This window comes from Eptatretus burgeri, chromosome 12 (genome assembly GCF_056783735.1).
Source record: "Eptatretus burgeri isolate ZD-2024b chromosome 12, Ebu_testis_v1, whole genome shotgun sequence".
In the NCBI taxonomy this organism is placed as follows: domain Eukaryota; kingdom Metazoa; phylum Chordata; class Myxini; order Myxiniformes; family Myxinidae; genus Eptatretus; species Eptatretus burgeri.
This window is the reverse complement of record NC_140972.1, coordinates 23624723-23649762: the sequence shown is the minus strand read 5'-3', so window position 1 is coordinate 23649762 and position 25040 is coordinate 23624723. Positions and strand designations below refer to the sequence as shown.

The 25040-nt window shown below is 44.9% G+C and overlaps 1 protein-coding gene across 2 annotated transcripts in view; it reads right to left on the bottom strand.

Moving 5' to 3' along the window:
- Positions 1 to 10864: 10864 nt before the first annotated feature.
- The window catches only part of LOC147015256 (proprotein convertase subtilisin/kexin type 5-like), a 117685-nt gene continuing 103509 nt past the window's right edge, over positions 10865 to 25040 (bottom strand). Inside the window, exons 11-16 of one of the 2 annotated variants that reach the window (XM_085849835.1) lie at positions 19793 to 20032; positions 16767 to 16959; positions 16320 to 16537; positions 15818 to 15918; positions 13441 to 13624; positions 10865 to 11773 (exon numbers count right to left, since the gene is read on the bottom strand). In XM_085849835.1, coding sequence (XP_085705961.1) covers positions 11268 to 11773; positions 13441 to 13624; positions 15818 to 15918; positions 16320 to 16537; positions 16767 to 16959; positions 19793 to 20032 — 1442 coding nt within the window. In that variant the 3' untranslated portion in view covers positions 10865 to 11267. Of the gene's footprint in view, positions 11774 to 13440; positions 13625 to 15463; positions 15556 to 15817; positions 15919 to 16319; positions 16538 to 16766; positions 16960 to 19792; positions 20033 to 25040 lie in introns of those variants that run through there. The other variant, XM_085849836.1, reaches the window with a different exon arrangement.

The window sequence follows — 25040 nt, the reverse complement described above, 5'->3', positions numbered from 1 at the left end:
ACTCTGCCACAATTTGCCTTGCGCTCGCCGTTTTATAGGCTGGCAGGAGCAAACAATATACAAATATCCGGATCAGGATGACCTCGGGGGTGGAGGAAAAGTGGGCGTGAACCTCCCCTGATCCGAGAATTTGCATATATCGATTTCACACAGACGCGCTTGGAGGCGGGGCCAAGCCGCTCCGCGCTTGCTAATTGGACGGATCAGAAGTGGGCGTGTAGCGTTCTTGATCGGAATTCTCCCTCGGAAAGGCCGCCATTTGCGCTCGCGGCTCGGTGCGTATCGCTGAACGAGCCCAAGACAGCCCGACGCACAGTGTTCACAGGTGACGCGGGAATGGCCGTAGAAGGAGAGAGCTGAGGGTGGTGGAGGGTTTATCGGTGGTGGTTTGATGGTTATGGTGCCGTTTGGGAATGACGGTGATGCGATGATTGCGGGATTGAGTTGTGAAGGTAAAGGTCGTGGCTGTTGGCGTTGTTGTTGTTGTCTGAGGATTGGAGTGTGGTTGCAGTTGGTGACGATGGCTGGCGTGGTGGTTGTTGTGTGATGGCGGTTGAGACGTGGTTGGTTCAAAATAAAGATAGAACGGAAAAACGGCTATCTCAAAGCGTCGCAGCCCGAATGAATTGCATAAATTCCCTCAAAACAACGGGTTTGGGGCTAACTGCACATGTACTTAGAGATATCTCACCTACGGGCCCTTCATGGTGTAATGCGAATTTCCACAGCCGTAACAATATGTTGAAATGTTTGTGTTTTTCAAAGCTTGTGTTATATTGTTCAAAAGTTTGTGTTGATTAATCCTCGCTTTACAGCATGTTTTTTTTACGTTTAAACATCGATTTTGTTGAAAGTACCAATAAATCTATATGCTTAATTTTATTGACAGTTTACATTTTATTCCCGAGGGTGGGTGGGTAGGGGCCCCAGTGCATTGCTTAGCCCAGGGCCTACAATGCTGTTAAGATGGCCCTGCGCACACACATGCACATACACACACACACCAATTTGTCCATTGACTTTGTACGGGCAACTGGTCTGATAAATGGTACAAGTTTGGCCAATGTCATGGGACAACAGGTTGTATGAATAACACGTTAGAAATCTGAACCACACATCATTACATGTAATTATTTTCACATATTTTAATTAATGGTAAAATTACTCTTTAGATTCATAATAATCTATCTATAATTCCAGCAATGTGTGTGTGTGTGTGTGTGTGTGTGTGTGTGTGTGTGTGTGTGTGTGTGTGTGTGTGTGTGTGTGTGTGTGTGTCTGTGACAGCTGTTTCTCGACAACCACTGGTCCGATCTAATTGAAACTTGCCAGATATATTGCTGGGGACCTGAGGATGTGCCTTTTAAAGGTTTGATATTAATCGGACAAGTGGTTCCCAAGTTATGGCCATTTATTTACCAAACCAATGACAAGACACGTTGTTGCGTGGGCGTGGCCGATGGGGAAGGGAAGCTCAGCCGCGTTCCCCATTACAGGTTACAACGTACGGACTTCCGGAGATTGATGACTTCGTGTATTCTAATAATTTCTCGATTTCTTATGCGCATTTATAGATATAATAAACACAATGCCCCAAGTTATGATCGTTTTCATATTAGACGATGCATAGATTTTGGTAGCTTCACAGTGCTGGTATGCTCCGAACCAGGAAGTAATTTTTTTTTCTCTCTTCTCTTCTCTTTTTGTTTTTCCTTGCGACGACATTGCGAAAAGGTAAAATACGTTGGCGCTAATTGAATAATTGGCCATTAAAACCTCAATTGCGAATCATCGTAACTGTGATATGCGAACTTCCACGCCACGCACTTACGGGCACGCGAGAGCGAAGAAATGGCCTGTGTGGTTGTTGTTTCTTGCTCGCGGTTGGAATATATATATATATATATATATATATATATATATATATATATATATATATATATATATATATATATTTTTTTTACGGGCACGTACTAGTAATAACAATGAGAACTAGAACTGCCACTTTATAACTGCTGGCAGTGATTACCGGGTACCCGTACACGACGCCTTTGATACGACGTGAGACTTAAATGACGGTCGCAAAGTTTCGCGACGATAGGATGAGCGGTTCCGGAGAAAACGATATTTAATGTTGTTCTTGAATCCGATGTGGCTGCCAAACCGTGTGACCTATCGATTAGAAATTAACAAACTTGTATTCACCACTCGTGTGCGATACGTACGTGAAGTTTCCCCTCGATCTGACCGGCCGTTCTGGAGAAGATGATGTTTGAAGGTTTTAGGGTAAATTCGACGTGGCCGCCAAACCGTGTGACCTATCGATTAGAAATTAACAAACTTGTGAAAGGATGTCATGGGGAAAGTGTGCGTGAATTTTTGCCTCTCTGTCTGGCTGTTCTGGAGAAGAAGATTTAAAAAATTTATTAATTTTCAATCCAAGATGGCAGACGAACCACGTGACCTATGACGTCACAAATTTAAATTCTGCTTCCAATCGTGTAGTGGAACACGTTCGTGAAGTTTCGTCTTCATCGGACAAAGTGCGTTATTCTATCCAAGATGGCCACCACACAATGTGACTTGTGACGTCATAATTTTTAGCATGTCTTATTTTCGCACTTCATTATTTACTCTTCTTCATTTTTTACTCTTATTCTTAATTTTTTACTCTTCTTCTTCATTGTTTTACTCTTCTTCATTTTTACTCTTCTTCTTCATTTTTTACTCTTCTTCTTCATTTTTTACTCTTCTTCATTATTTTTTTACTCTTTTTCTTCATTATTTACTCTTCATTTTTTACTCTTGTACTTCATTATTTACTCTTCTTCTTCATTTTTTCTCTTCTTCAACTTTTACTCTTCTTCTTCATTTTTCTCTTCTTCAACTTTTACTCTTCTTCTTCATTTTTTCTCTTCATTTTTTTACTCTTGTTCTTCATTGTTTTACTCGTCTTCATTTTTACTCTTCTTCTTCATTTTTACTCTTCATTTTTTACTCTTCTTATTCATTTTTTTACTCTTCTTCTTCATTTCTACTCTTCTTCATTATTTACTCTTCTTCTTCATTATTTTTTACTCTTCTTCTTCAATTTTTACTCTTCTTCTTCAATTTTTTACTCCTCTTCTTCATTTTTTACTCTTCTTCTTCTTCTTCTTCATTATTTACTCTTCTTCATTTTTACTCTTCTTGTAAATTAAAATTAAGAGAGCTCGGTGTTGTTGTTGTTGTTGTTCTTCTGGTGAAGGCAAAACCTTTAGGACGCGGCTCTTGGACACATTTGTCCTCGTTAACATATGTGCAGGCATGGGGCTAGATTATAGTAGCCAAGTCTTACTTCGATAGGTTATGTGGTTCCAGAGAAAACATTATTTAATATAATTCTTGAATCCAACGTGGCTGCCAAACCATGTGATCTATCAATTAGAAATTAACAAACTTGTGAAAGGATGTCTTGCGGAAAGTGTGTGTGAATTTTTGCCTCAATCTGTCCTGACGTTCTGGAGAAGATTTTTAAAATTTAATAATTTTCAATCCAAGATGGCAGACGAACCACGTGATCTATGACATCATAAATTTAAATTCTGCTTCCAATCGTGTAGTGGAACACGTTCGTGAAGTTTCGTCTTCATCGGACAAAGTGCGTTATTCTATCCAAAACGGCCGCCAAACCATGTGGCATATGACGTCATAAGTTTTTAACGTACATGCAGGCATGGGGGAGATTATATTGGCCACGTTTCGCTTCGATAGGTTATGTGGTTCCAGAGAAAACATTTAATATAATTCTTGAATCCAACATGGCCACCAAACCATGTGACCTATCAATTAGAAATTAACAAAGTTATATTCACTACTCGTGTGCACTATCCAGATCTCGGCCTTTGATACAACATGAGATACATGAGATGCCAAAAAAATTAATATTCTGTTTTCAACTGTGTCGTGGAACATGTCTGTGAAGATTCGTGTTAATCGGAAAATGTGCGTTTTTCTATCCAAGATGGCCGCCAAACTATGTGACTTGTGACATCATAATTTCTACCATGTATGCAGACATCATCGGGGATGACAGTTGCAAATTTTTGCTTCGATAGGTTAAGCCGTTCCAGAGAAAACATTATTTAATATTTTTCTTAAATCCAACATGGCCGCCAAACCATGTGACTTTTGACGTAATAATTTTTACCATGTATGCAGAATTGATGGGAGATGGCATTTGCAAATTTTCGCTTCGATAGGTTAAGCGGTTCCAGAGAAAACATTATTTAATATTTTTCTTAAATCCAACATGGCTGCCAAACGATGTGACCTATCAATTACAAATTAACAAACTTGTATTCCCTACTCATGTGCAATAGGTATCTGAAGTTTCCCCTTGATCAGATCAGCCATTCTGGAGAAGATGTTTGAAGGTTTTAGGGTAAATTCAAGATGGCCACCAAACCATGTGACTGATCAAGAAGAAATTAACAAACTTGAGAAAGCACCACATGGGGAACATATGTGTAAAGTTTCGTCTCAATCTGTCTTGCCGTTCTGGAGAAGAATATTTTAAAAATTTATTCATTTTAAATCCAAGATGGCTGCCGAACCATGTGACCTATAACATCATAAATTTAAATTCAGCTTCCCATCTGGGACCCGAACAAGTGTGTGAAGTTTCGTATAAATCGAATAAGGTCCGTTTTTCTATCCAAGATGGCCGCCAAACCATGTGACTTGTGACGTCATAATTTTTACTATGAATGCAGACATCATGGAGGATGATAGTTGCAAATTTTTGTTTCCATAGGTTATGTCATTCCAGAGAAAACATTATTTAATATTTTCTTGAATCCAACATGGCTGCCAAACCATGTGACCTATCAATTAGAAATTAACAAACTTATATTCCCTACTCGTGGGCAATAGTTTTGTGAAGTTTCCCCTTGATCTGACGAGCCGTTCTGGAGAAGATGTTTGAAGGTTTAGGGTAAATTGAAGATGGCCGCCAAACCGTATGACCGATCAATAAGAAATTAACAAACCTGATAAAGGATCTCATGGGGAATGTGTGTGTAAAGTTTCGCCTCAATCTGTTTAGCCGTTCTGGAGAAGATTTAAAAAAAAAAATTCCCAAAACAAGATGGCTGCCGAACCAAGTGACCTATGATGTCATAATATATTTTTCTACGGTGAATTGTTGTGCAGATGAGGCTCAAGAAATTTCAGATTTTTCCGATGCAGCTTTGTACCTAACGAATTTTGACCGGCACACCTCTTGACCGATGACCTCACGAAAAATCACCCCTGTTCCCCATGAGGTAAATTGAAGCGCAAATTCAAATTTATGAAGCGAAAACATTTTTACCCTAGAAAGTTTCAGAGATACAGAGGTCCAAAGTTTTTCGTTTTTTTTTCAAGATGGCGCCCGTACCACGTGACCTATGACGTCACAATTACCACTTAAGTTTGCTATCAAAAAAGATACATACTATAGTGAAAATTTCGTGTCGAACGGACTTACCGTTCCTGAGAAAAGGATTTTTAAAGCGAAAGAACCCGCAAAATTGCCGGCGGAAAAAGAAAAATAAATAAGAAAAAAAATAAACAGAAGAATAACAATAGGGTTCTCTGTCAGAATGACAGGGTACCCTAATAATAATAAGGAACTTCTGCAGGAACTCCTTATTAACCCAGAAAATGGACGCTCTCTTGCGTTCTGGGAATGCGAGTACAATTCAGAAAATCAAAATTTCTTGCTCTTTATTCTTATAATTGGCAATCTATATATACTAGTGCATGCCCGTAGGTGCGTGCCCGTAGGTGCGTGCCCGTAGGTGCGTGCCCGTACGTGCGTGGCCGTACGTGCAAACAAAACAAAACAATTTCAAACCACATGCCAGAAACAACAACTGCACAGGCCGGTCCTTCGCTCTCACATTCCCGTACCCGTTTCTTCTGCACGGCGCCTTGCCTCGCGTCCAGTGTTGTCTGCCAAGCGAGCAGTTCGTTCTTCATCCGTTTCTTCTGCACGGCGCCTTGCCTCGTGTCCGGTGTTGTCTGCCAAGCGAGCAGTTCGTTCTTCATCCGTTTATTCTGCACGACGCCTTGCCTCGCGTCGATGTGTCTGCAAAGCGAGCAGTTCGTTCTTCGTCCGTTTCAGCTGCACGACACCTTGCCTCGCGTTCAATGTTGTCTGCTAAGGGAGCAATTCGTTCTTCTTCCGTTTCTTCTGCACGGTGCCTTGCCTCGCGTCCGGTGTTGTCTGCCAAGCGAGCAGTTCGTTCTTCATCCATTTCTTCTGCACGGTGCCTTGCCTCGCGTCTGGTGTTGTCTGCCAAGCGAGCAGTTCGTTCTTCATCCGTTTATTCTGCACGACGCCTTGCCTCGCGTTCAATGTATCTGCCAAGCGAGCAGTTCGTTCTTCATCCGTTTCAGCTGCACGACGCCTTGCCTCGCGTTCAGTGTTGTCTGCCAAGCAAGCAGCTCGTGCTTCGTTAGATTCCATTGCACGTGCATGACGCGCAGCTTCGTTCCTTCGCTGTCGTAAACGACGACTAGATTGGGGCATTGCATACCTGCCAAACTTTTTTGAAGGAAAAGCAGTAGGCTGGCGTCGCACGTGCCCCTATAGGGGGTCCGGGAGCATGCTACCCCGGAAATTTCTCAAAAAAATGAAGCAAAATGGTGCAATCTCCTGCATTTTGAGACCACAGTGAGCTGAAATATATCAACATATTTTTTAGAGTGAAAAAGAGAAAACTTAACATGGTTGATCTACTCACCAATCTTTATTTTTCTAAGACATCATGATCATCAGTCACATTTCCAGAAATTACTGACTGTCCAAGCTCCACATGTATGTGCCCATATGTGTACACAAGAATTTACATAAACTCACTGATGCATCTTTATGAATGAAATGACTGGCCACTCTGATTTCATTACATATTTACAGTTTATCTCACGTGAAGCCTTGATACACGAGAACTCTGTTGTCCAACTTGGCTTAAACTCGTTGACCCAGCGTGGGGGTGGTTTTTTCTTTTCTGGTGTTTGCATTGTTGTCGTGCACTGAAGCGATGAGTACTCTCTGTTAACTGCAGTCTTTGATCATGAATCGAAAATGGCGCGTTGTCTTGAAATGAATGCCCGCTGTTTCCTGTCGTCCCATTTGATTGGTCATGCTTAGTTTGGAAGCAATAACCAATCGCTGACGAGCTAAGAAATCAAGGTCAGGCACGAGTTTTGTAGAATGTGGAAGCAGCCGCGTGTAATACGATATTGGCATTGAGAAACGAACGCAAAACTGAAAAAACACAACTATTTTTTTTCCAATAATAATTTCCAAATGCGGTATGTCTGACTAATAAAATCGGTATGCGTTGGGAGCTATAGAAAATCGGTAGGGTTGGCAGGTATGGCATTGTGTTTAAGAAAATCAACAAAGAAATCGAGAAAGTACAGAAATCGAGAAAGAATACAGTACTCGTCACTATCCGGAAGTTAAGTCCTCACTGTCCGGAAGTTCGCTTATCGCAGTTACGATTATTCGCAATTTAGTTTTAATGGCCAATTATTCAATTAGCGCCAACGTATTTTGCCTTTTCGCAATGTCGTCGCAAGGAAAAACAGAGAAGAGAAAAAAAAAAACCTTCGTGCAAAAAAAAAAAAAAAAAATACTTCCTGCTTCGGAGCATACCAGCTCACTCTGATGTTACCGAAATTTATGCACCGTCTAATATGAAAACGATCATAACTTGGGGCATTGTGTTTATCTATAAATACGCATAAGAAATCGAGAAATTATTAGAATACATGAAGTCATCACTCTCCGGAAGTCCGTACGTTGGAACGCGACTGAGGTTCCCTTCCCCAATCGGCCACGCCCACACAGCAAGGTATCCCGTCATTGGTTGGTAAATAAATGGCCATAACTTGGGAACCGCTTGTCCGATTAATATCAAACCTTGAAAAGGCACATCCCCAGGTTCCCAGCAATATATCTGGCAGTTTCAATTAGATCTGACCAGTGGTTGTTGAGAAACAGCGGTCACACACTCACACACACACACACACACACACACACACACACACACACACACACACACACACACACACACACACACACACACACACACACACACACACACACACACACACACTGCTGGAATTATAGATAGATGATGTAAGTAGGGTGTGAAGCAAAATGAAATGGAGAAAATAAAGGGGAGGGAGAGGGATAAGGTGGGAAAAGGGTTCAAGGTTTTGTGGATGTTAAGGAAGAAATAGGGATGGAGATTGGAAGGGCATTCAGAGTAAAAGGAGGGGAGAGAATGGCCATTTGTGCTTACTAACATATACATGGGAACTAATGAAATTCAGGAGAATGAAATACAGATGCTATAAGAGAAAACTTCAGAAAAGGAAGGTACAATGGTGTTATTGTAAAGTTAATGAGAAAGGTTTCAAGATTAAAATGCATCTGAAATTAGCAATTCGACAAAGTTGGATTCTAACCTCTTGGAACCCTGTTTGAAAAAAATATGCCAGGCTGACACTTGAGCTGGCATTGCTAAAGAGGTTGGCTGGTTGACCTGTGCACCACAGTGTGGAAGCTGACATCCTTGTGTTTCACAGGCTCTGCCCACTGCATGCAAACTACATCTTCATCTGGAAGTACCTTTTTATCTATAAATAGACTCCTAAACATGGTGGATGTGCGGGCAGGCACTTCCTATTGGTCAGAACCCTTGCAGCAATTTCTGGTGTGAGACAAGGGTTCATGGTCATCATTCGAGTAAAGATGTACTATTTGAGACACACACACACTTTATATATCGAAAAGCACACTAGCTTCTTGTTCTGCACTGTTATTGGTAACAGCTGACGGATGACACATAATCGTTTTGTCACACACTTAACACCATGTTTAAGTCATAGTAGCGCTCAACATCGCCCCTTTCTCTGCTATATTGTTACGAATTTGGAAGCCTCTTGCACACTGACAGTCAGCAGTCCCAAAGTTTAGTTATTTCGTTAAGTATCGTGTGTATAGTTAGAATCCATCCCCAGTGTCGAACGGGAATTTCATGTGTGTGCTGCGAGTTATTTTCTAGTTAGTTTTATACATCAATTCCCTTCACCTTTTTTTTCGGAGCGAAACTCAGTGGTTACGGAGGCGGAGCCCCCCCATTCGAGTTCCCCCCCACCCCCTACCCTACCCCTTCCCTACCGCTTCCCCCCAACCCCTTATTCCCACCCCCTACCCCTTCCCTCCACCCCTACCCTACCCCTCACCCCCACCCCTCACCCCCACCCCTTCCCCCACCCCTTCCCCCACCCCCTACCCTACCCCTTCTCCCCACCCCTACCCTACCCCTCACCCCCTACCCTACCCCTCACCTGCCACCCCTTCCCCCACCCCTCACCCTCTACCCCTCACCTATCCCTCACCCCCACCCCTTCCCCCACCCCTACCCTACCCCTCACCCCACCCCTTCCCCACCCCCTTCCCCCACCCCTACCCCTTCCCCCACCCCTCACCCCCACCCTTCCCCCACCCCTTCCCCCCACCCCCTACCCTACCCCTTCTCCCCACCCCTACCCTACCCCTCACCCCCTACCCTACCCCTCACCTGCCACCCCTTCCCCCACCCCTCACCCTCTACCCTCACCTATCCCTCACCCCCACCCCTTCCCCCACCCCTACCCTACCCCTCACCCCACCCCTTCCCCCACCCCCTTCCCCCACCCCTACCCCTTCCCCCACCCCTACCCTACCCCTTCCCCCACCCCTACCCTACCCCTTCCCCCACCCTACCCCTTCCCCCCACCCCTACCCTACCCCTTCCCTCCACCCTACCCCTTCCCCCCACCCTACCCCTTCCCCCACCCCCTACCCCTTCCTCCCCACCCTACCCCCACCCCTACCCCACCCCTACCCCCACCCCTTCCCACCCACCCCTACCCCACCCCTACCCCTTCCCACCCCTACCCCTTCCCTCCACCCCCTACCCTACCCCTCACCCCCACCCCTACCCTACCCCTTTCCCCCACCCCTACCCTACCCCTTCCCCCACCCCTTTCCCCCCACCCCTTCCCCCCCACCCCTACCCTACCCCTTTCCCCCCACCCCTACCCTACCGCTTTCCCCCCCACCCCTACCCTACCCCTTTCCCCCCACCCCTACCCTACCCCTTCCCCCTACCCTACCCCTTCCCCCACCCCTACCCTACCCTTCCCCCCACCCCTACCCTACCCCTTCCCCCACTCCCTACCCTACCCCTTCCCCACCCCCTACCCCTTCACCCCTACCCTACCCCTTCACCCTTACCCTACCCCTTCACCCCTACCCTACCCCTCACCCCCGCCCCTTCCCCCACCCCCTACCCCTTCCCCCACCCCCTACCACTTCCCCCACCCCTACCACTTCCCCCCACCCTATCCCTTCCCCCACCCCTACCCTACCACCCACCCCTACCCCACCCCTCACCCCACCCCTACCCCTTCCCCCCCCCACTCCCTACCCCTTCCCCCCACCCCTACCCTACCCCCTTCCCCCCACCCCCTGGCATGATGGACCGTGCAGGCATGATGGACTGAAGGGCCTCCACCTGCGTCTAATTTCCTTGTGTTTAAATACCTATTAACAAACAATTTCAGGGGATGCAACATCTACATTTGCTTCTCGTAACAGTGAAACGCAATGAAAACAATGGAGAGCTCCACACGTATTAAATTTCACAAGGAGGCTGCAAGCAAAACAGTTATGTCACACATACCGTACCCAAATAATTCTTACACTTTGTGAAGCAAATGCAGATCAAGTGAGGTTTGAATATGACCATCAGGATAACACAAGCAATTTGTTCTCAGATTGATAGTAAGAAATACTTTTACTACAAACTGGATGCAGCCTGGAAAGTAAGAAAAACATGAAATCTTGTTTTGATTAATAAATAAACTTTTTTCTTTTTTTCTTCCTAACAATGCAACAACGCAGTCGAAATGAGAAAAAGCTGTTAAGACGCATTACAATAACAAGCAAAGAACAATCCTAAAGACAAGTAGAACATCCATATTTTAGAATAAAAACAATCCGTAAATCATGGCTGCTTGCTGCAGGCTCTGTTATTTATTTACCGTGGTGAGATGTTAAAAAGGATGAATGTAAGGTGAACAGTTGAAGATCTCCAGGTTGTGTTTTATAGTCCATCGTTTACCGTCCCAATCCAATCCAGCATTTTACACAGTGAGAGGCCAGAAAACCAACTGTTGACTCATAATACAGATGGACCATCAAGTGATGGCTTGTTCGGCCTAGTGAAAAGAGCATCCTCTTCATTTGCACTGTCATCAGACTCACAGCCACCACCTAGCCCGTACTTGCGGTAAATAGTTCCATCTCGTCCTGTGTATACAATGTCATCATCGTAATCGTCACCAAAGTCATCAAAATGTCTTCCCCTTCTAGAAAATGAAGCGTCGGTTTCCAAACCAACATCTCCGGCCCTGCTCCCTCGCAGCCACACACACTCGCGTTGTGCCTCATATCGCGGTGCCTCACTTTCACTGCCTTCCAGCTTCTGGTATGTGTGACGTGATGCCCAACAAAGTAGGTGGTGAGATCGCATGTACAGCAGCATCGTGGTTACCGCACCCACACCCAGAATGAGCAATGCAAGCAGAAGGAGTGGAGGGAAAGTAAATGGTTGAACCATACATTCTACAAGCTGGTCAAAGAAAGGATCACCATCAATTGGTGGGGGTGCTGGCACACAGTGGTCTGTGAAAAGGAATGAGAAAAGGCTGAATCATTCGTGAAGGTAGTAATATTAAAATACAATAAAAAAACAAGACAACCTCAGCAGCACAGTTAACTAACAGCTGAACATTTGTATTCTATTACAACTTACAGATGTCTCGGTGAGTTCACTCGGCCAAAGGCATCTCCTTCAACTCTGGCAAATTAAATCACACCTTTGATATACATTGGATTATATTTATTTTGATGTCCCCAAGAACATGTGCACTGTTCACACTGGCTGAAGCTTTCATTGTATTCCAGTTAAGACCACAAGGTGCCTTTTTTGAAGTTAAAATCTTGGCATATTGAGGAGCAATGAAGGTGATAGAGGATAGAAGAGTAAAACATGCTGACGTTAGGGTGGTAGGGAAAAAATGGACACAAAGAAGTAGGTGGATGAATGAATGGAAAAGAGAAACAGAAAGAGAAGAAGAAGAAGAGAGATAGAGATCACCACAGCCTGGTGTTGGCTCAGTGGTTACGGAGGCGGCTTGGGATCCGAGGGTCCTGAGTTCAAGCCTCGTTTCCCGCTGAATTAATTCACCAGGGGGGTTGACAGCCTGCCATCCTTCCGAGGTCGGAAAAATGAGGACCAGCTTGCTGGGATGACTGAGTCATTCGAGTATCTTGCGTCGGAGTGGCGACCCGTCCAGGATTGTACCCAATAGCCAAGGAGACTTCTTCGGCAGCACCACGCTCTGTCCAGAGTATGGTCCCAATGGGGATAGAGAGCATCAAAGCCTGGTGTTGGCTTAGTGGTTAGGCTGGTTGGCTTGGGATTTTAGGGTCCTGAGTTTGAGCCCCGTTGGACACTGAATTAACACCAGGTGAGGTTGACTCAACCTGTCACCTTTCCGAGGTCGGCAAAATGAGTACCAGTGGACTAGAATAATGGTTGTATCAGCGCTGTTCAATGCTTGCACACAACTGCAGTGCAGTAATCTTCATCCTGATGAAGCAGCACTTATATCGAAGGAAGGAAGGAAGGAAGGAAGATAGTTGTGAGAAAGTAACTGGGGGAGAGAAAATATCATGGGTGGAAATTTAAGATTATATGAGATGGCAATGAGCTGCCACCTTCAATCCCTGGAGGGAAGAGTAGGATTGTACCAATCTCATATGCAAGAGAAAAGAGAACCAAGAGTTGAGGTAAACATTAAGCCTGGATCTTTGAGGCTAAATAAGTATGGGGGGGGGGGGGGGTTATTTGAAGAACACATGCATCCTGGAGGGGCTCTGGAGAGGTGGAAAACTAAAAAAGCAGGTGGAGTAGAACATAAAGGGAGGGGGGGCAGTAGAAAACAGAGGCCACCAATCTGTCTCAGATAGACAGCAACAAACCCTGTGCCTCTGCTTCTTTCTGGGAAATGTCAGTGATGTTTAGAGATTTCTATTTACAGTATCCAATAATGAGGGGTAGGAAGTGTTGGCAGCAGCCCATATGAGAGGACAATATTTCATTGAACTATGGAAAAAGGCTGTGTTAGACCGACGTTCCGACAGAGAGACAGAGAGACAGAGAGAGGACGAAGCAAAATAATTCTGTGTTTAATGTTTGGGGTGACTAATTAATTAATCACATTTGTTTATTGGTAAATGTGAATATTCCTTATTGGCAAATTGGCAAAAGCTACATTTTTACTGACCATATCCTGGGTGGCAGTGACAGCAATCGTCATTAGGCTTTGAGTTGGTAGCATCAAGTGGGCAGCAGTTCTTGCATTTATGCAATGACACGTTGAGAGCCTGCCCATAGTCACACGACAGGCAGTTATCACTGCCAGGCCCATCACAGCGTCGGCATGCTGAGTCACATTGCTCACATGTCTCCTGAATGATGGTGGGGAGGATGCAGTTGTCATGGGAAGAAGAATTGGGGAGAAGTGAGAGAGGCATGGCAGAATGAGCAGGACTCTATGAACTACAACTTGGACTAAAATATTAGTCAGTCTCACAGTAATTAACTAGAGTTCATGGAACACATTACCCCATGCTGTCTTGAGAAACTAGGACATGGGCGGGGTCTACGAGTGGCAAATTTGATTGGTCGTGATGACGTAAAATGCCGTAATATTTTGTCCAAGTACTGCTGAATGGAAGGGTTTGAAAGGATCAACAAAGCGATTTGTGTTCTGCAGTGTTCAAATATATAATTCAATGAAAATAAAACAAGAGAGAGAATTGATTTGCAATACATGCGATAGTTGCCCTTACCGATATGATATTTTCAAAGTCCAAAAAGGGCATAGCTCTGACAAATTGACAAAACACCCTGAAACTCGAACTTGTTCTGTAATGTAATAAAGCCATGTACCAAGTTTCTGTTGAATATGTTAACGGTTATGGGAAAAAAGTGTGAAAAAGTACAGGTGGGACGGATGGGGAGACGGCAAACCTATTATCCCGTCGGTTGAAACCGCCGTTGATACAGTGTCTAATGCACCGCCTTATTTAGCACGTTATGTTAGTTCCTTATGCCTGTTGTTTGTATCCTTGTGACGTCCTTAAAAGCAGTAAGTTTCCCGTTTGAATGATTTTCAATCTCGTTTGATTAGCAGACAGGAAGACAGAGTATAAAAAATGATCTCACTCCTCTCTGCACATGTGTGGACTGGGACAAATTCAGAGCCAAAGTACAGCTAAACTACAAATGTGTTCTCTGATTATTGTTCTGATTCGTATTCAAAATCTAACATTCAAATGAAATGTAGTTGTTCCTCGATCATAAACCGATGTTTGTAGACAGGACAGACCGTCAGAAGTTAACCAATTGCTTGACCCCGCTTTTTGTTTCACGTGCGTGGGGTAACTAGATAGCAGACCTAACCAGACTACAATTGGGTAAATATTTTTCCAGTGTGAAAAAGTGCATGGGACAGAAAATTGTAGAAACAACTGGGGTAAAATTGTTAACTATGGTTAACTCTACCATACTGAACTAACGTTAAAGACCCTAAACTAATGACAGGAAGAAGGTTAAAGATTATCGCTCAATATTCACTTGTCGGCATTCTTTCGAACTTGTATGACGTGTCCATCCAGCATGTTCAGATATATAATAGTGCCGTGGAGCAAATTGACCTAATTCCTGCAATATGCAGCATTCGGATGAACTCAGAGGGGAAGTGTGCTGACATGCATGCTGGTGTCACACCTGACTTTTGGAATTTGGGTGCTGGGGTTAAGGGGGTCCTCTCATTTGGTTCCTATCCTAATGAGTACTTATAAGTTGTTTATTACTGTACCTCCACCAGCAAAGGTGAAGGAGGTTATGTTTTCACTCTTTCTGTCTGTCTGTCTGTTTGTGTACAGGATAGCTCAAAAAGTTGGGGACGGATTCGGATGAAACTTGGTGGACGTGTTGGGTGTATGGCACAGAAAATTGGTTCGATTCTGGTGAAGATCGGAATCTGGATCTGATACGAGAATTATATAATTTTTAAAGTGATTCTTCACCATTGAGAGGGAAGACCAAAAATGATATAGTGCTGTATAGCATGATATTACAAAAATGTTTTGGGCCTGATATGTTCTCGTGGATCAGGTATTACGTGGTGGAGGTATGCGCTCTCCCGAGTGCCCTTCTAGTGTACTGTAGATATTCACAGTAGTATTCATTGACACAATAGCTGAAGTTGTGCTCTTGCTACATTCTTTCAGTCTCCTCACCATCAATGCAACAGCAATCTCGAACATGCCATTGAGTCCCATTGTGGAACACTCAACATCTCCCTTTCTCTAGGTGAAGACTCAGCGAGGGTCTTGTACACATATTATATGCAAGACACATATAAATAAGTCATCAATGCACTTGAATAGCGAAGATGATAAGTCAGCAAACAAGCAAAACAACACACCATACAGAAACTTAACCTGAGATCCCAGCATCACGAGGTAGGTGCTGAGATGGAAAGCACAAAGAGGCCAACCAGGCCAACCAGAGCAAATTCCCCCTTCGCTGCCTCCCCCTTATGCAACCCACCAACATAACTTCAGTGTGAGATGTGTGCAGAACCAACTTACCTTGTCAGTGTAATAATAGGTCTCCTTGCACATTGGATAGCAGATGCCATTACTTAACTTGGCTCCCTTATCACAACTCTCACAATCTCGTGGACTCACACCTACAAAGCAAGAGGTGCAAGACTTGGTTGCTCATTAAAAACACTTTTAAAAAGTTTCACACAAGGACTGGAGAAAAGGCCATTTGTCCAATCCTACCCATATATCACACCCCAATTCATCATGGTGTGACATGAAGGGATGGCAGTCACATTAGAGAAATATAGAAAGGAGGGAAGAGGTCAGCAAATCAAAGATGAATTATAGGTACTCGTACTCCCAAAAGAAAGTCATGTCAGGCCAAAACATACAATTTTAAGGGTGCTGCAAGAAGAAAGGGGTCAAGAAACAATAAGACAGTAAATGACCAAAAAGAAGAAAAATAAGAATATGAAGGTAGAAGAAAATAAATGATGCTACCATTAGCTTTAAGTACTGAACTTTCTTCAAGCATGTCACTCACCATGACAACTCCTGCAGCTCAGATGGCACCGACGGCATGTTTGTGCATCGGCCGCAAAGTAGCCAAATTTGGGACAAGCATCATCGCAGCGCTGTTCTCCTTCCAAAAGCCAAGAGTCCTCCTCACACGACGTGCACTCACTGGGGCCCGGCCCAGTACAAGTGCGGCAAGAAGTGTCGCATTCTTCACAGCGGTGTGGATTACCAGTTTCAAAATAGCTGCCAGGGGAGGTATTACAGCGAGTGAGTTCATCTGTCGTCCACGTGGATGAACTCAGATTATGAGAATTTCTAGGATGACATATATTGCTTATAAGTATGTAACTTTTAAGAGAGTGGGGGTAGTTACCAGCGCACCAGGTAAAAATAATAAGTCAGAAAGTTTTTTGTGCCCTTATTGGCATTCCTCAGTCGGACAAAATGGCAAATACAAATATTTCCAACATACCCTGCAGGACATGACTGCAAGCAAGACTCCTGAAGTGAGAAGGCCCAGTCCTGACAGTCTTCGCAATCTCTGTGTGTTGGGCCATGACAAGATTTACAGGTGCGGTGACATGGCCTGCACACAGCGTTCCACGGATCATTCTTGCCAACTTTCAGGAAGTGGTCAGTGGGACAGGAGTCAAGGCAAGTACGATCTGAGGACAAGAGAAAGCAGGGTGAATGGATAACATCAGAGAATTGTCCTCCAAATAAACTACTACATTTCAATAAGGTTATGAACACATCTTTAATGGTAGGTGGAAATTTGAGCATCTGACATATCTGAGAAGAAACCTGTACACTAAATAAGTAGCTATGTGAAGAATGGAATATGAAAAGACAGGATGGTTTGGAATTGGAAAAGAGGTTAGACATGGATGCATAATCTCCCATTACTTGTTTAATCTGTATCGTGAGTATATCATGAGGAAACCAAACTTGGACAACACAGAGGCTGGATTCAGGATGAGAGGAAGATGTGTCAATAATCCAAGGTATGCTGATGATGCCACTCAGATGGCAGAAAGAAGAGAGGACTTGATGAAACTGCTGAAAATGGTGAAGAAGGAAAGTGTAGAAGCTGGTCTTTATTTAAACCTTAAAAAGATGAGAACCTTGTCAATTGAGAAGATCAACGTGTTCATATTGGGAGACGGTCACATGGAAATAGTGGAAAGTTTCATGTTCCTGGGTTCTAAGATTGAAGTGAACGGACAGTGTGGAGGAGGCATAAACAGACGGTTATTACTGGAAATGGCGATCTCCTTGGCTTAACCTGAGGCGGTCCCTTCGGGTGGGTGCTGGAATTTGCATCGGTTTTGCAGCACTCTCTGAGGTCCGGAGACCGGACAGTGGTGATATCATGGTGGGTGGTTACACCTACTATTGGTGTGGTCGCTCTGATGGTGACCATGCCCAAGGAGTTGCTGTAGCTGTGTCCAATAAGCTGACTCCAATGATAATTGAGGTAACACCGGGTCAATGAGTGTATTATGAGACAAAAGATTTGTCACTCCTTGGGTGTCGTTTCTCTGGTCTCTGTATATGCTCTGACTGATGCTGGTGATCTCACCGTGAAGGACGCATTCTCTGCCACGCTCAAGTCTGTGGTCGATTAGTGCCCCAAGCGAGATACTCGTGTCATTGCATGCAGTTCTGTGCTCTGCCTGGAACACAGGCATCATCCCAACTGACTGGAAGAGGGCCCTTGTTGTCTCTCTCTGGAAAGGGAAATATGATCACCAGGACTGCAACAACTACTTAAGGGGTGACATTGCTATCAGTGCCGGGCAAGGTCTTTGCTTGGATAATTATTGAAGGGTGTTCGCCACCATCTGCTTAAACACCAGCGTCCAGAGCAGTCAGCCTTTACACCAAAGAGGTCAACGATTGACCATATCCTTGCTCTTCGGGTCCTCACCGAACACAGACGAGAGTTTCAGCAGGGGCTGCTTGCAGCCTTTGTTGATCCCTGCAAAGCGTTCGATTCAATGAATTTGGATGTCCTCTGGAGGATTCTGGGTCTTCATGGGGTGCCACCAAAACTGATCAATCTGACGTCTGACCTATACTCTGGTAATGAGTGTGCTGTGAAGTGTGGTGATACCATCTCTGACTTATTTCCAGTTGTTACTGGAGTTCTACAGGGGTGTATACTGGTGCCCCACTTTTCAGAGCTTGTATGGACTGGATTCTGGGGAGGATGTCGAAGAGATAAAGCTGTGGTGCATTGTTTGGGAATGTCAAGATCTCTGATCTCGATCTTTGCAGATGATGCAGTCATCTTTGCAGAGACCATAGACATCATTTGGGGGCCCACAAAGTGCTGAATGAAGAGTCGGAGCCACTGGGATTACAGGCTTCCTGGGTCAAAATTAAGATCCAAGCTTTCAATGACATCTTGGATGCCGCTATCTTATCTGTACCTGTTTGTGGTGAGGATGTTGAGGTCACAGAGAGATTCACTTACCTTGGCAGTGATATTCATGTCTCTGTTGGCTGTGAGCCAGAGGTCAATAGACATCTGGGTCGGGGCTGAGGAATCATGGATTCACTGGATCATGGGGTGTGGCGCTGTCAGTACCTGGGGAGGAGGACAAATGTCCAAGTCTTCATGTCCTTGGTGCTTCCAATCTTGCTTTGTGGATGAGAGATTTCGACTCTGACCAGGGATCTGAGAGGGTGACAATTCCTTTGGTACCAGGTCTCTTTGGAGAATCCTTGGCTATCGCTGGTCAGACTTTGTGTTCAGCAAGCGGTTTCTGAGAGAGACTCAAATGAGGTTTGTTACCTGAATAGTCGTTGAGCGTCAGCTGCAGCTGTGTGGACATGTGGCTCGTTTTCCTGATGCTGATCCTGCTCACCAGATTCTCACAGCAAGGGAGCCTCGTGAGTGGAGGAGGCCAACGGGCCGACCACATGCCTCGTGGTTGCAGCAGGTTGATCGGCATCTCAAGGATATGGGGATGGGCCAAGCATCTGCCTTGGGGGGATGGCCAGATGGAGGCCCCTGAAGTACCAGCGGAAATTGGACGCAGCGACGCGCTGCTCCAGTGCATGATCCCATACCTGACCTGATTATTTGAGAGAACAGCAATGTCAGGATTGACCAAGATCTGGAAAACAAACATCTGACAAGACAAACAAGATCTTTGGGAAGCAGTGTGGAATCAGGATGTTTGGAGAAATCTGATCATGAATTTCACCGGAAATCGGACACGACTTGACGGAATTGGATAACTTGACAGGAATTTTTAACAGCAAATTTCCTTTTCTTACACAGTCTTCTTGATTCTTTCTTTAATTTTTTTTTACAGTGTTTGCTGAGTATAAATACAATTATATCATAGCATAATACAGTAATACTAATACTGTTATTGATGCATAACTAAACATCATCATGATAAATAAATATGACAGTGACAAAACATTTTCTGCTTTTCTTATTGATGCTTTACTCCAAGAATGACTCACTGAACCTGTACTCACCGTACAACACGGATTCATTACCACAGCTCAAGCAGTTTTGTGCTGTGTCACCATCACATGAAGCGCACACCGAGTGACATGGGTGGCATAATCCCGTCTCTGTTTCTTCGAACTGCCCATTGGGACATGGATTAGGCTCTGCTGAACACAGTCCATCAGCATTCTTTCGCAGGCCGGCACGGCACACCGAGCACTTTGTCGCTTTGGTGCCCGTGCATGTCCAGCACGAGATGTGACAATCTGCAGGAGATTGTGGAATTAGAATCAGATAAAATTTATCAATGTATGAGGCGATCGGCCATATTGCTTCAATGGATTTGCCAGGTTGGAGTTGACAAACAACTTTAATTGTGCTTTACAGAAAGTCACTTGAGTGAACAAATAATATTGTGACGGTTTTGAGATACCTCCGTGGTCGCATGTACCAAAGAACATAAAAGAACCTAGTATAGTTTTTTCGTAGTACAGTGGGACCCGCTTAATAGAATCACTTTGGGCCGGACAAATTTGATTCTAATAAGCGGGTGATTCTAATATCCGAGTTCACCAGAGTTGTGGAGTATCAAGCGGATCAAATGTCGAGTACACATACGGAGACAAATACTCAGCATTTAGTTTGATTTATATGACACACTTGCTCAAAACAATGTAACTTACTACTGAAAATAAAACAATTACACGTACAGTACATATGTACTTTTCAAAGCAAAACAACATAGGTTTGTCGATGAGCCTACTCTGTAATGAAAAAATTGTCGATTGTTGCCTGCTTTAACGAGTCTGTGGCAATGGCGGTGACCTCCTTGTCAAGTTTGCGCAGGAAGGCCATGTCACTGAACCCATGTGATAGCAAACCAAGCCTGATCGTCTTAGCTGCAGACATCATTTCCTTGATGGTCGGGACAGAGATCTCCTCTTCCTCCTCTTTAGTGTCGGCGTCATAGTCTGCGTCAGTAGCAATTCCCATTTCGCGTTGGACTGCCGAAACGATGGCTTCGTCTGTGAAATCATCGTCTGTGGTTTGGAGAGTGGCGTCCATGTTGACTAAGTCCTGCCATTGGTCGGGATCCATTTGAAGAGTGTTGGCTAACTCGTCGTCGTCATTGCTCTCGACCCTTTCGCCTTCGCTTGCCGCTCCGATGAAAATTCCTCCTTTGCGCCAGCAGTTCACTTTGCCGGTAGTCTTCACATCATTCCATGCTGCGTCCGTAAACAGCATAGCGTCGAGGATCGTTATCTTTTCAGCCAAGTCACTCGCTGTCATTGCTCCATCCTCGTTGTCAATCTCAGTGAGCACTTTTCGTAGCATGGCACGGCGGTAATGAGCTTTGAATGAACAGATAATTCCCTGATCTAACGGTTGAAGAACAGAGGTTGTGTTCGGCAGGAGAAATGCCACAGTAATGTTTGACAGTTGAAGTGATTGGGGATGTGCCGGACAGTTGTCGATGAGAAGCAACGCTTTCTGGTCATGACGCCGAAGCTCGCGATTCCACTCATCGAGCCATTCAGTGAAGAGGAAACCTGTCATCCATGCGGAGGAATTGGCTCTGTAGCGAACTGGAATTGTTTTGAGGCCTTTGAAACACCGTGGATTCTTGCTTTTACCAATACCGAAAGGAGGACGCTTAGCACCAGTCATCGAGCAGCAAAAAGCACCGTGATTCTTTCCTTTGGCTTTTTCCCACCGCAGTGCTGATCTCCCTTGAAGAGGAACGTTCCGTCTGGTAAGGCCCGAAAATACAACCCGGTTTCGTCAGCATTCCAGATCTCATCAGCCGTGAAGCCTTCTACGAGATCCGGAAACACGTGGTCCAGCCATTGTTGTTTCCCTCCTACGTCAGCCGCCGCTGCCTCTCCGTGAAGTTTCTTGTGGACGATTCCATGTCTTTTCTTGAACCGGTCAATCCAGCCGTTTGTCGCACTGAACTTCTTGTTGTTGAACTTTTCCGCGAACTGAGCCGCTTTCTCCCGCATCAGAGGTCCAGAAAGCGGGCTTCCTTTTCTCTAGAAGTTTGAATCCACTTGACCATTGCTGATTCGACATCGGGTGCGTTGCCGCTTCGCTTGCGTTTCTGAGAAGAAGACGAATCCACTTGACCTTTCAGAATGGCCTCTCGATCTTTCAGAATCTTGCATAGGATCGGCTGGTTAATTTCCAACTTGTCTGCAGCTTCTCGTTGGCTCATTCTGGGCAAAGCGTCATAGTCCCTCAGGATTTGTGCTTTATCAATGTTTGAACGATCCGTCCGCTTTCGTTTTCTGTCCATCGTGGAAATGACGACACGCCTAGTGCTTAGACTGCAGTTGTCAGCCGTCTGCCTATCTGTACAATGACTACCGAAATCACTGTAGTGGCATAGCGTTATTTTTAGCGTGACGTCAGCCGCCTGGTGGCAAAAGTTGGAACTGTGCGGCCAGTAGGCGCTGAACTGTCGAAGTGGATGGCCAGCAGCTGATTCTATTAAGCGGGTTTTTGATTCTAATAAACGGGAAAAATTGTGTACATTTAGATACAATGGAATCGGTCTCAACGATTTTGATTCTATAATACGGGTGATTCCATTAACCGTGATTCTATTAAGCGGGTCCCACTGTATATTGTGTAGCTAACTTGGTAATCCAATGTTCAGCATGGGAAGGGACCATGTGTTGTGCTTGCAATAGCATCAACCCCATTGTGGTTCTCTCGTTCTCTCTCTCTTTCTCTTTCTCTTTGTCTTTGTCTTTGTCTTTGTCTTTCTCTCTCCATCTCCACAATGCATCCAATAAAATGGAAGACCAATTACTGCATTAGAGTCATCAGAAGGAACCTGAATTAGTAAAGAGCAAAGATGGAGGTCATCAGGATGAACCTGGACAGGATTCGGGTTTCAGCCGCTACTCCACAACCCTCAAACCAACCATCCAGGCACAGCGAAGCAAGTCCGACAGAAAATTTTCTGCAAGAATTCACTTCTCCTCGATAGACATATAAACAGTGCAAACCTCCGCCGCCAATACTGCTGGGTCACTCAAGTGAACCTTATATCTTATTCATTATATATGATGTCAACAGTGCTGAGAGTTGTAGTTCTTTTCTCCATTTTTTTTTGGGGGGGGGGGGGTTGGAAATCACTTAAAACATGTAAAAATGCAAAAAAAAAAATTTTTTTTGTTGAAAAAAAAAGTTGCAAAATTGCAAAACTGGGCCCGGTGTATGCTCCGGTTAGAATAGGTGTACCATATCCCTGTGTGTCATAAGAGGCGACCAGGGTTGCGTCAGGAAGGGCATCCGGCGTAAAAACCTATGCCAAATCATTATGCAGACAACAAAACGAATTTCCATACCGGATCGGTCGAGGCCCGGGTTACCAACGACCGCCACCGGTACCGGTGGTCAGCAGGGTACCAGTGGAAATTGTGCTACTGCTGGGCGAAGGAGGAGAAGGAGACGGGGAAGGCGAGTCCGGAGGCAGTGGGAGAGGGGGAAGGGTAGAAGTGTGGAGGGTGAGAGTTGGAACTCTGAATGTTGGGACGATGACTGGCAAAGGGCGAGAGTTGGCTGATATGATGGAGAGAAGAAAGGTGGACATACTGTGTGTACAAGAGACCAAGTGGATGGGGAGTAAGGCTAGGAGCATTGGAGGTGGTTTCAAACTGTTCTACCGTGGTGTGGATGTGAGGAGAAATGGTGTCGGGGTAATCCTGAAGGAAGATTATGCCAAGAGGTTATTGGAGGTGAAGAGAGTGTCTGACCGAGTGATGAGTGTGAAGTTGGAAATTGAAGGGGTGATGATGAATGTCGTCAGTGCATATGCCCCACATATGGGGTGTGAGATGGAATATAAAGAAGATTTCTGGAGTGAGTTAGATGAAGTGGTGGAGAGTGTATCCAAGGATGAAAGAGTGGTGATTGGAGCAGATTTCAATGGGCATGTTGGGGAAGGGAATAAAGAGGATGAGGAGGTGATGGGTAGGTACGGTCTCAACAAGAGAAATGTGGAAGGGCAAATGGTGGTAGAGTTTGCAAAAAGAATGGAAATGGCAGTGGTACATACGTATTTCAAGAAGAAGGAGGAACACAGGGTGACATACAAGAGTGGAGGAAAGTGCACACAGGTGGATTACATCTTAAGTAGGAGATGCAACCTGAAAGAGATTAGTGACTGTAAGGTGGTGGCAGGGGAGAGTGTAGCTCGACAGCATCGATTGGTGGTCTGTAGGATGACTTTCGAGGTGAGGTTGAGGAAGAGAGTGAGGGCTGAACCAAGGACCAGATGGTGGAAGCTGAAGGAGGAAGACTGTTGCGTGAAATTTAGGGAGGAGGTGAGACAGGCGTTGGATGGTGGTAAAGATGGGTGGGATGATTGGACAATGACAGCAGAAGTTGTGAGGGAGATAGCTAGGAAGGTACTTGGTGTGACATCTGGACAGAGAAAGGAAGATAAGGAGATTTGGTGGTGGAATGAGGAAGTACAGGAAAGTATAAGGAAGAAGGGGTTGGCGAAAAAGAAGTGGGATAGTCAGAGAGATGAAGAAAGTAGGCAGGAGTACAAGGAGTGGTGGCGAAAGGCAAAAAGAGAGGTGGCAAAGGCCAAGGAAAAGGCACATGACGAGCTGTATGAGAAGGTGGATACAAAAGAAGGGGAAAAGGATTTATACCGATTGGCAAGACAGAGGGACCGAGCTGGGAAGGATGTGCTGCAGGTTAGGGTGATAAAGGAGGCAAATGGGAATGTGCTGACGAGCGAGGAGAGTGTGTTGAGAAGGTGGATGGAGTACTTTGAGGAGCTGATGAATGAAGAAAATGAGAGAGAGAGAGAGAGAAGGTTGGAAGATGTAGAGATAGTGAATCTGGAAGTGGGGTGGATCAGTTAGGATGAAGTGAGGACTGCTATGAAGAAGATGAAAAGTGGAAAGGTGGTTGGCCCAGATGGTATACCAGTGGAGGCATGGAAGTGCTTAGGAGAGATGGCAGTGGGGTTGTTAACCAGATTGTTTAATAAAGTCTTGGAAAGTGAGAGGATGCCGGAGGAGTGGAGATTAAGTGTACTGGTTCCGATTTTCAAGAATAAGGGTGATGTGCAGAGCTGTGGAAATTACAGAGGGATAAAGTTGTTAAGCCACACCATGAAGTTGTGGGAAAGAGTAGTGGAAGCTTGGTTGAGAGGAGAGGTGATGATCTGTGAGCAGCAATATGGGTTTATGCCAGGAAAGAGCACCACTGATGCGATGTTTGCTTTGAGAATGTTGATGGAGAAGTATA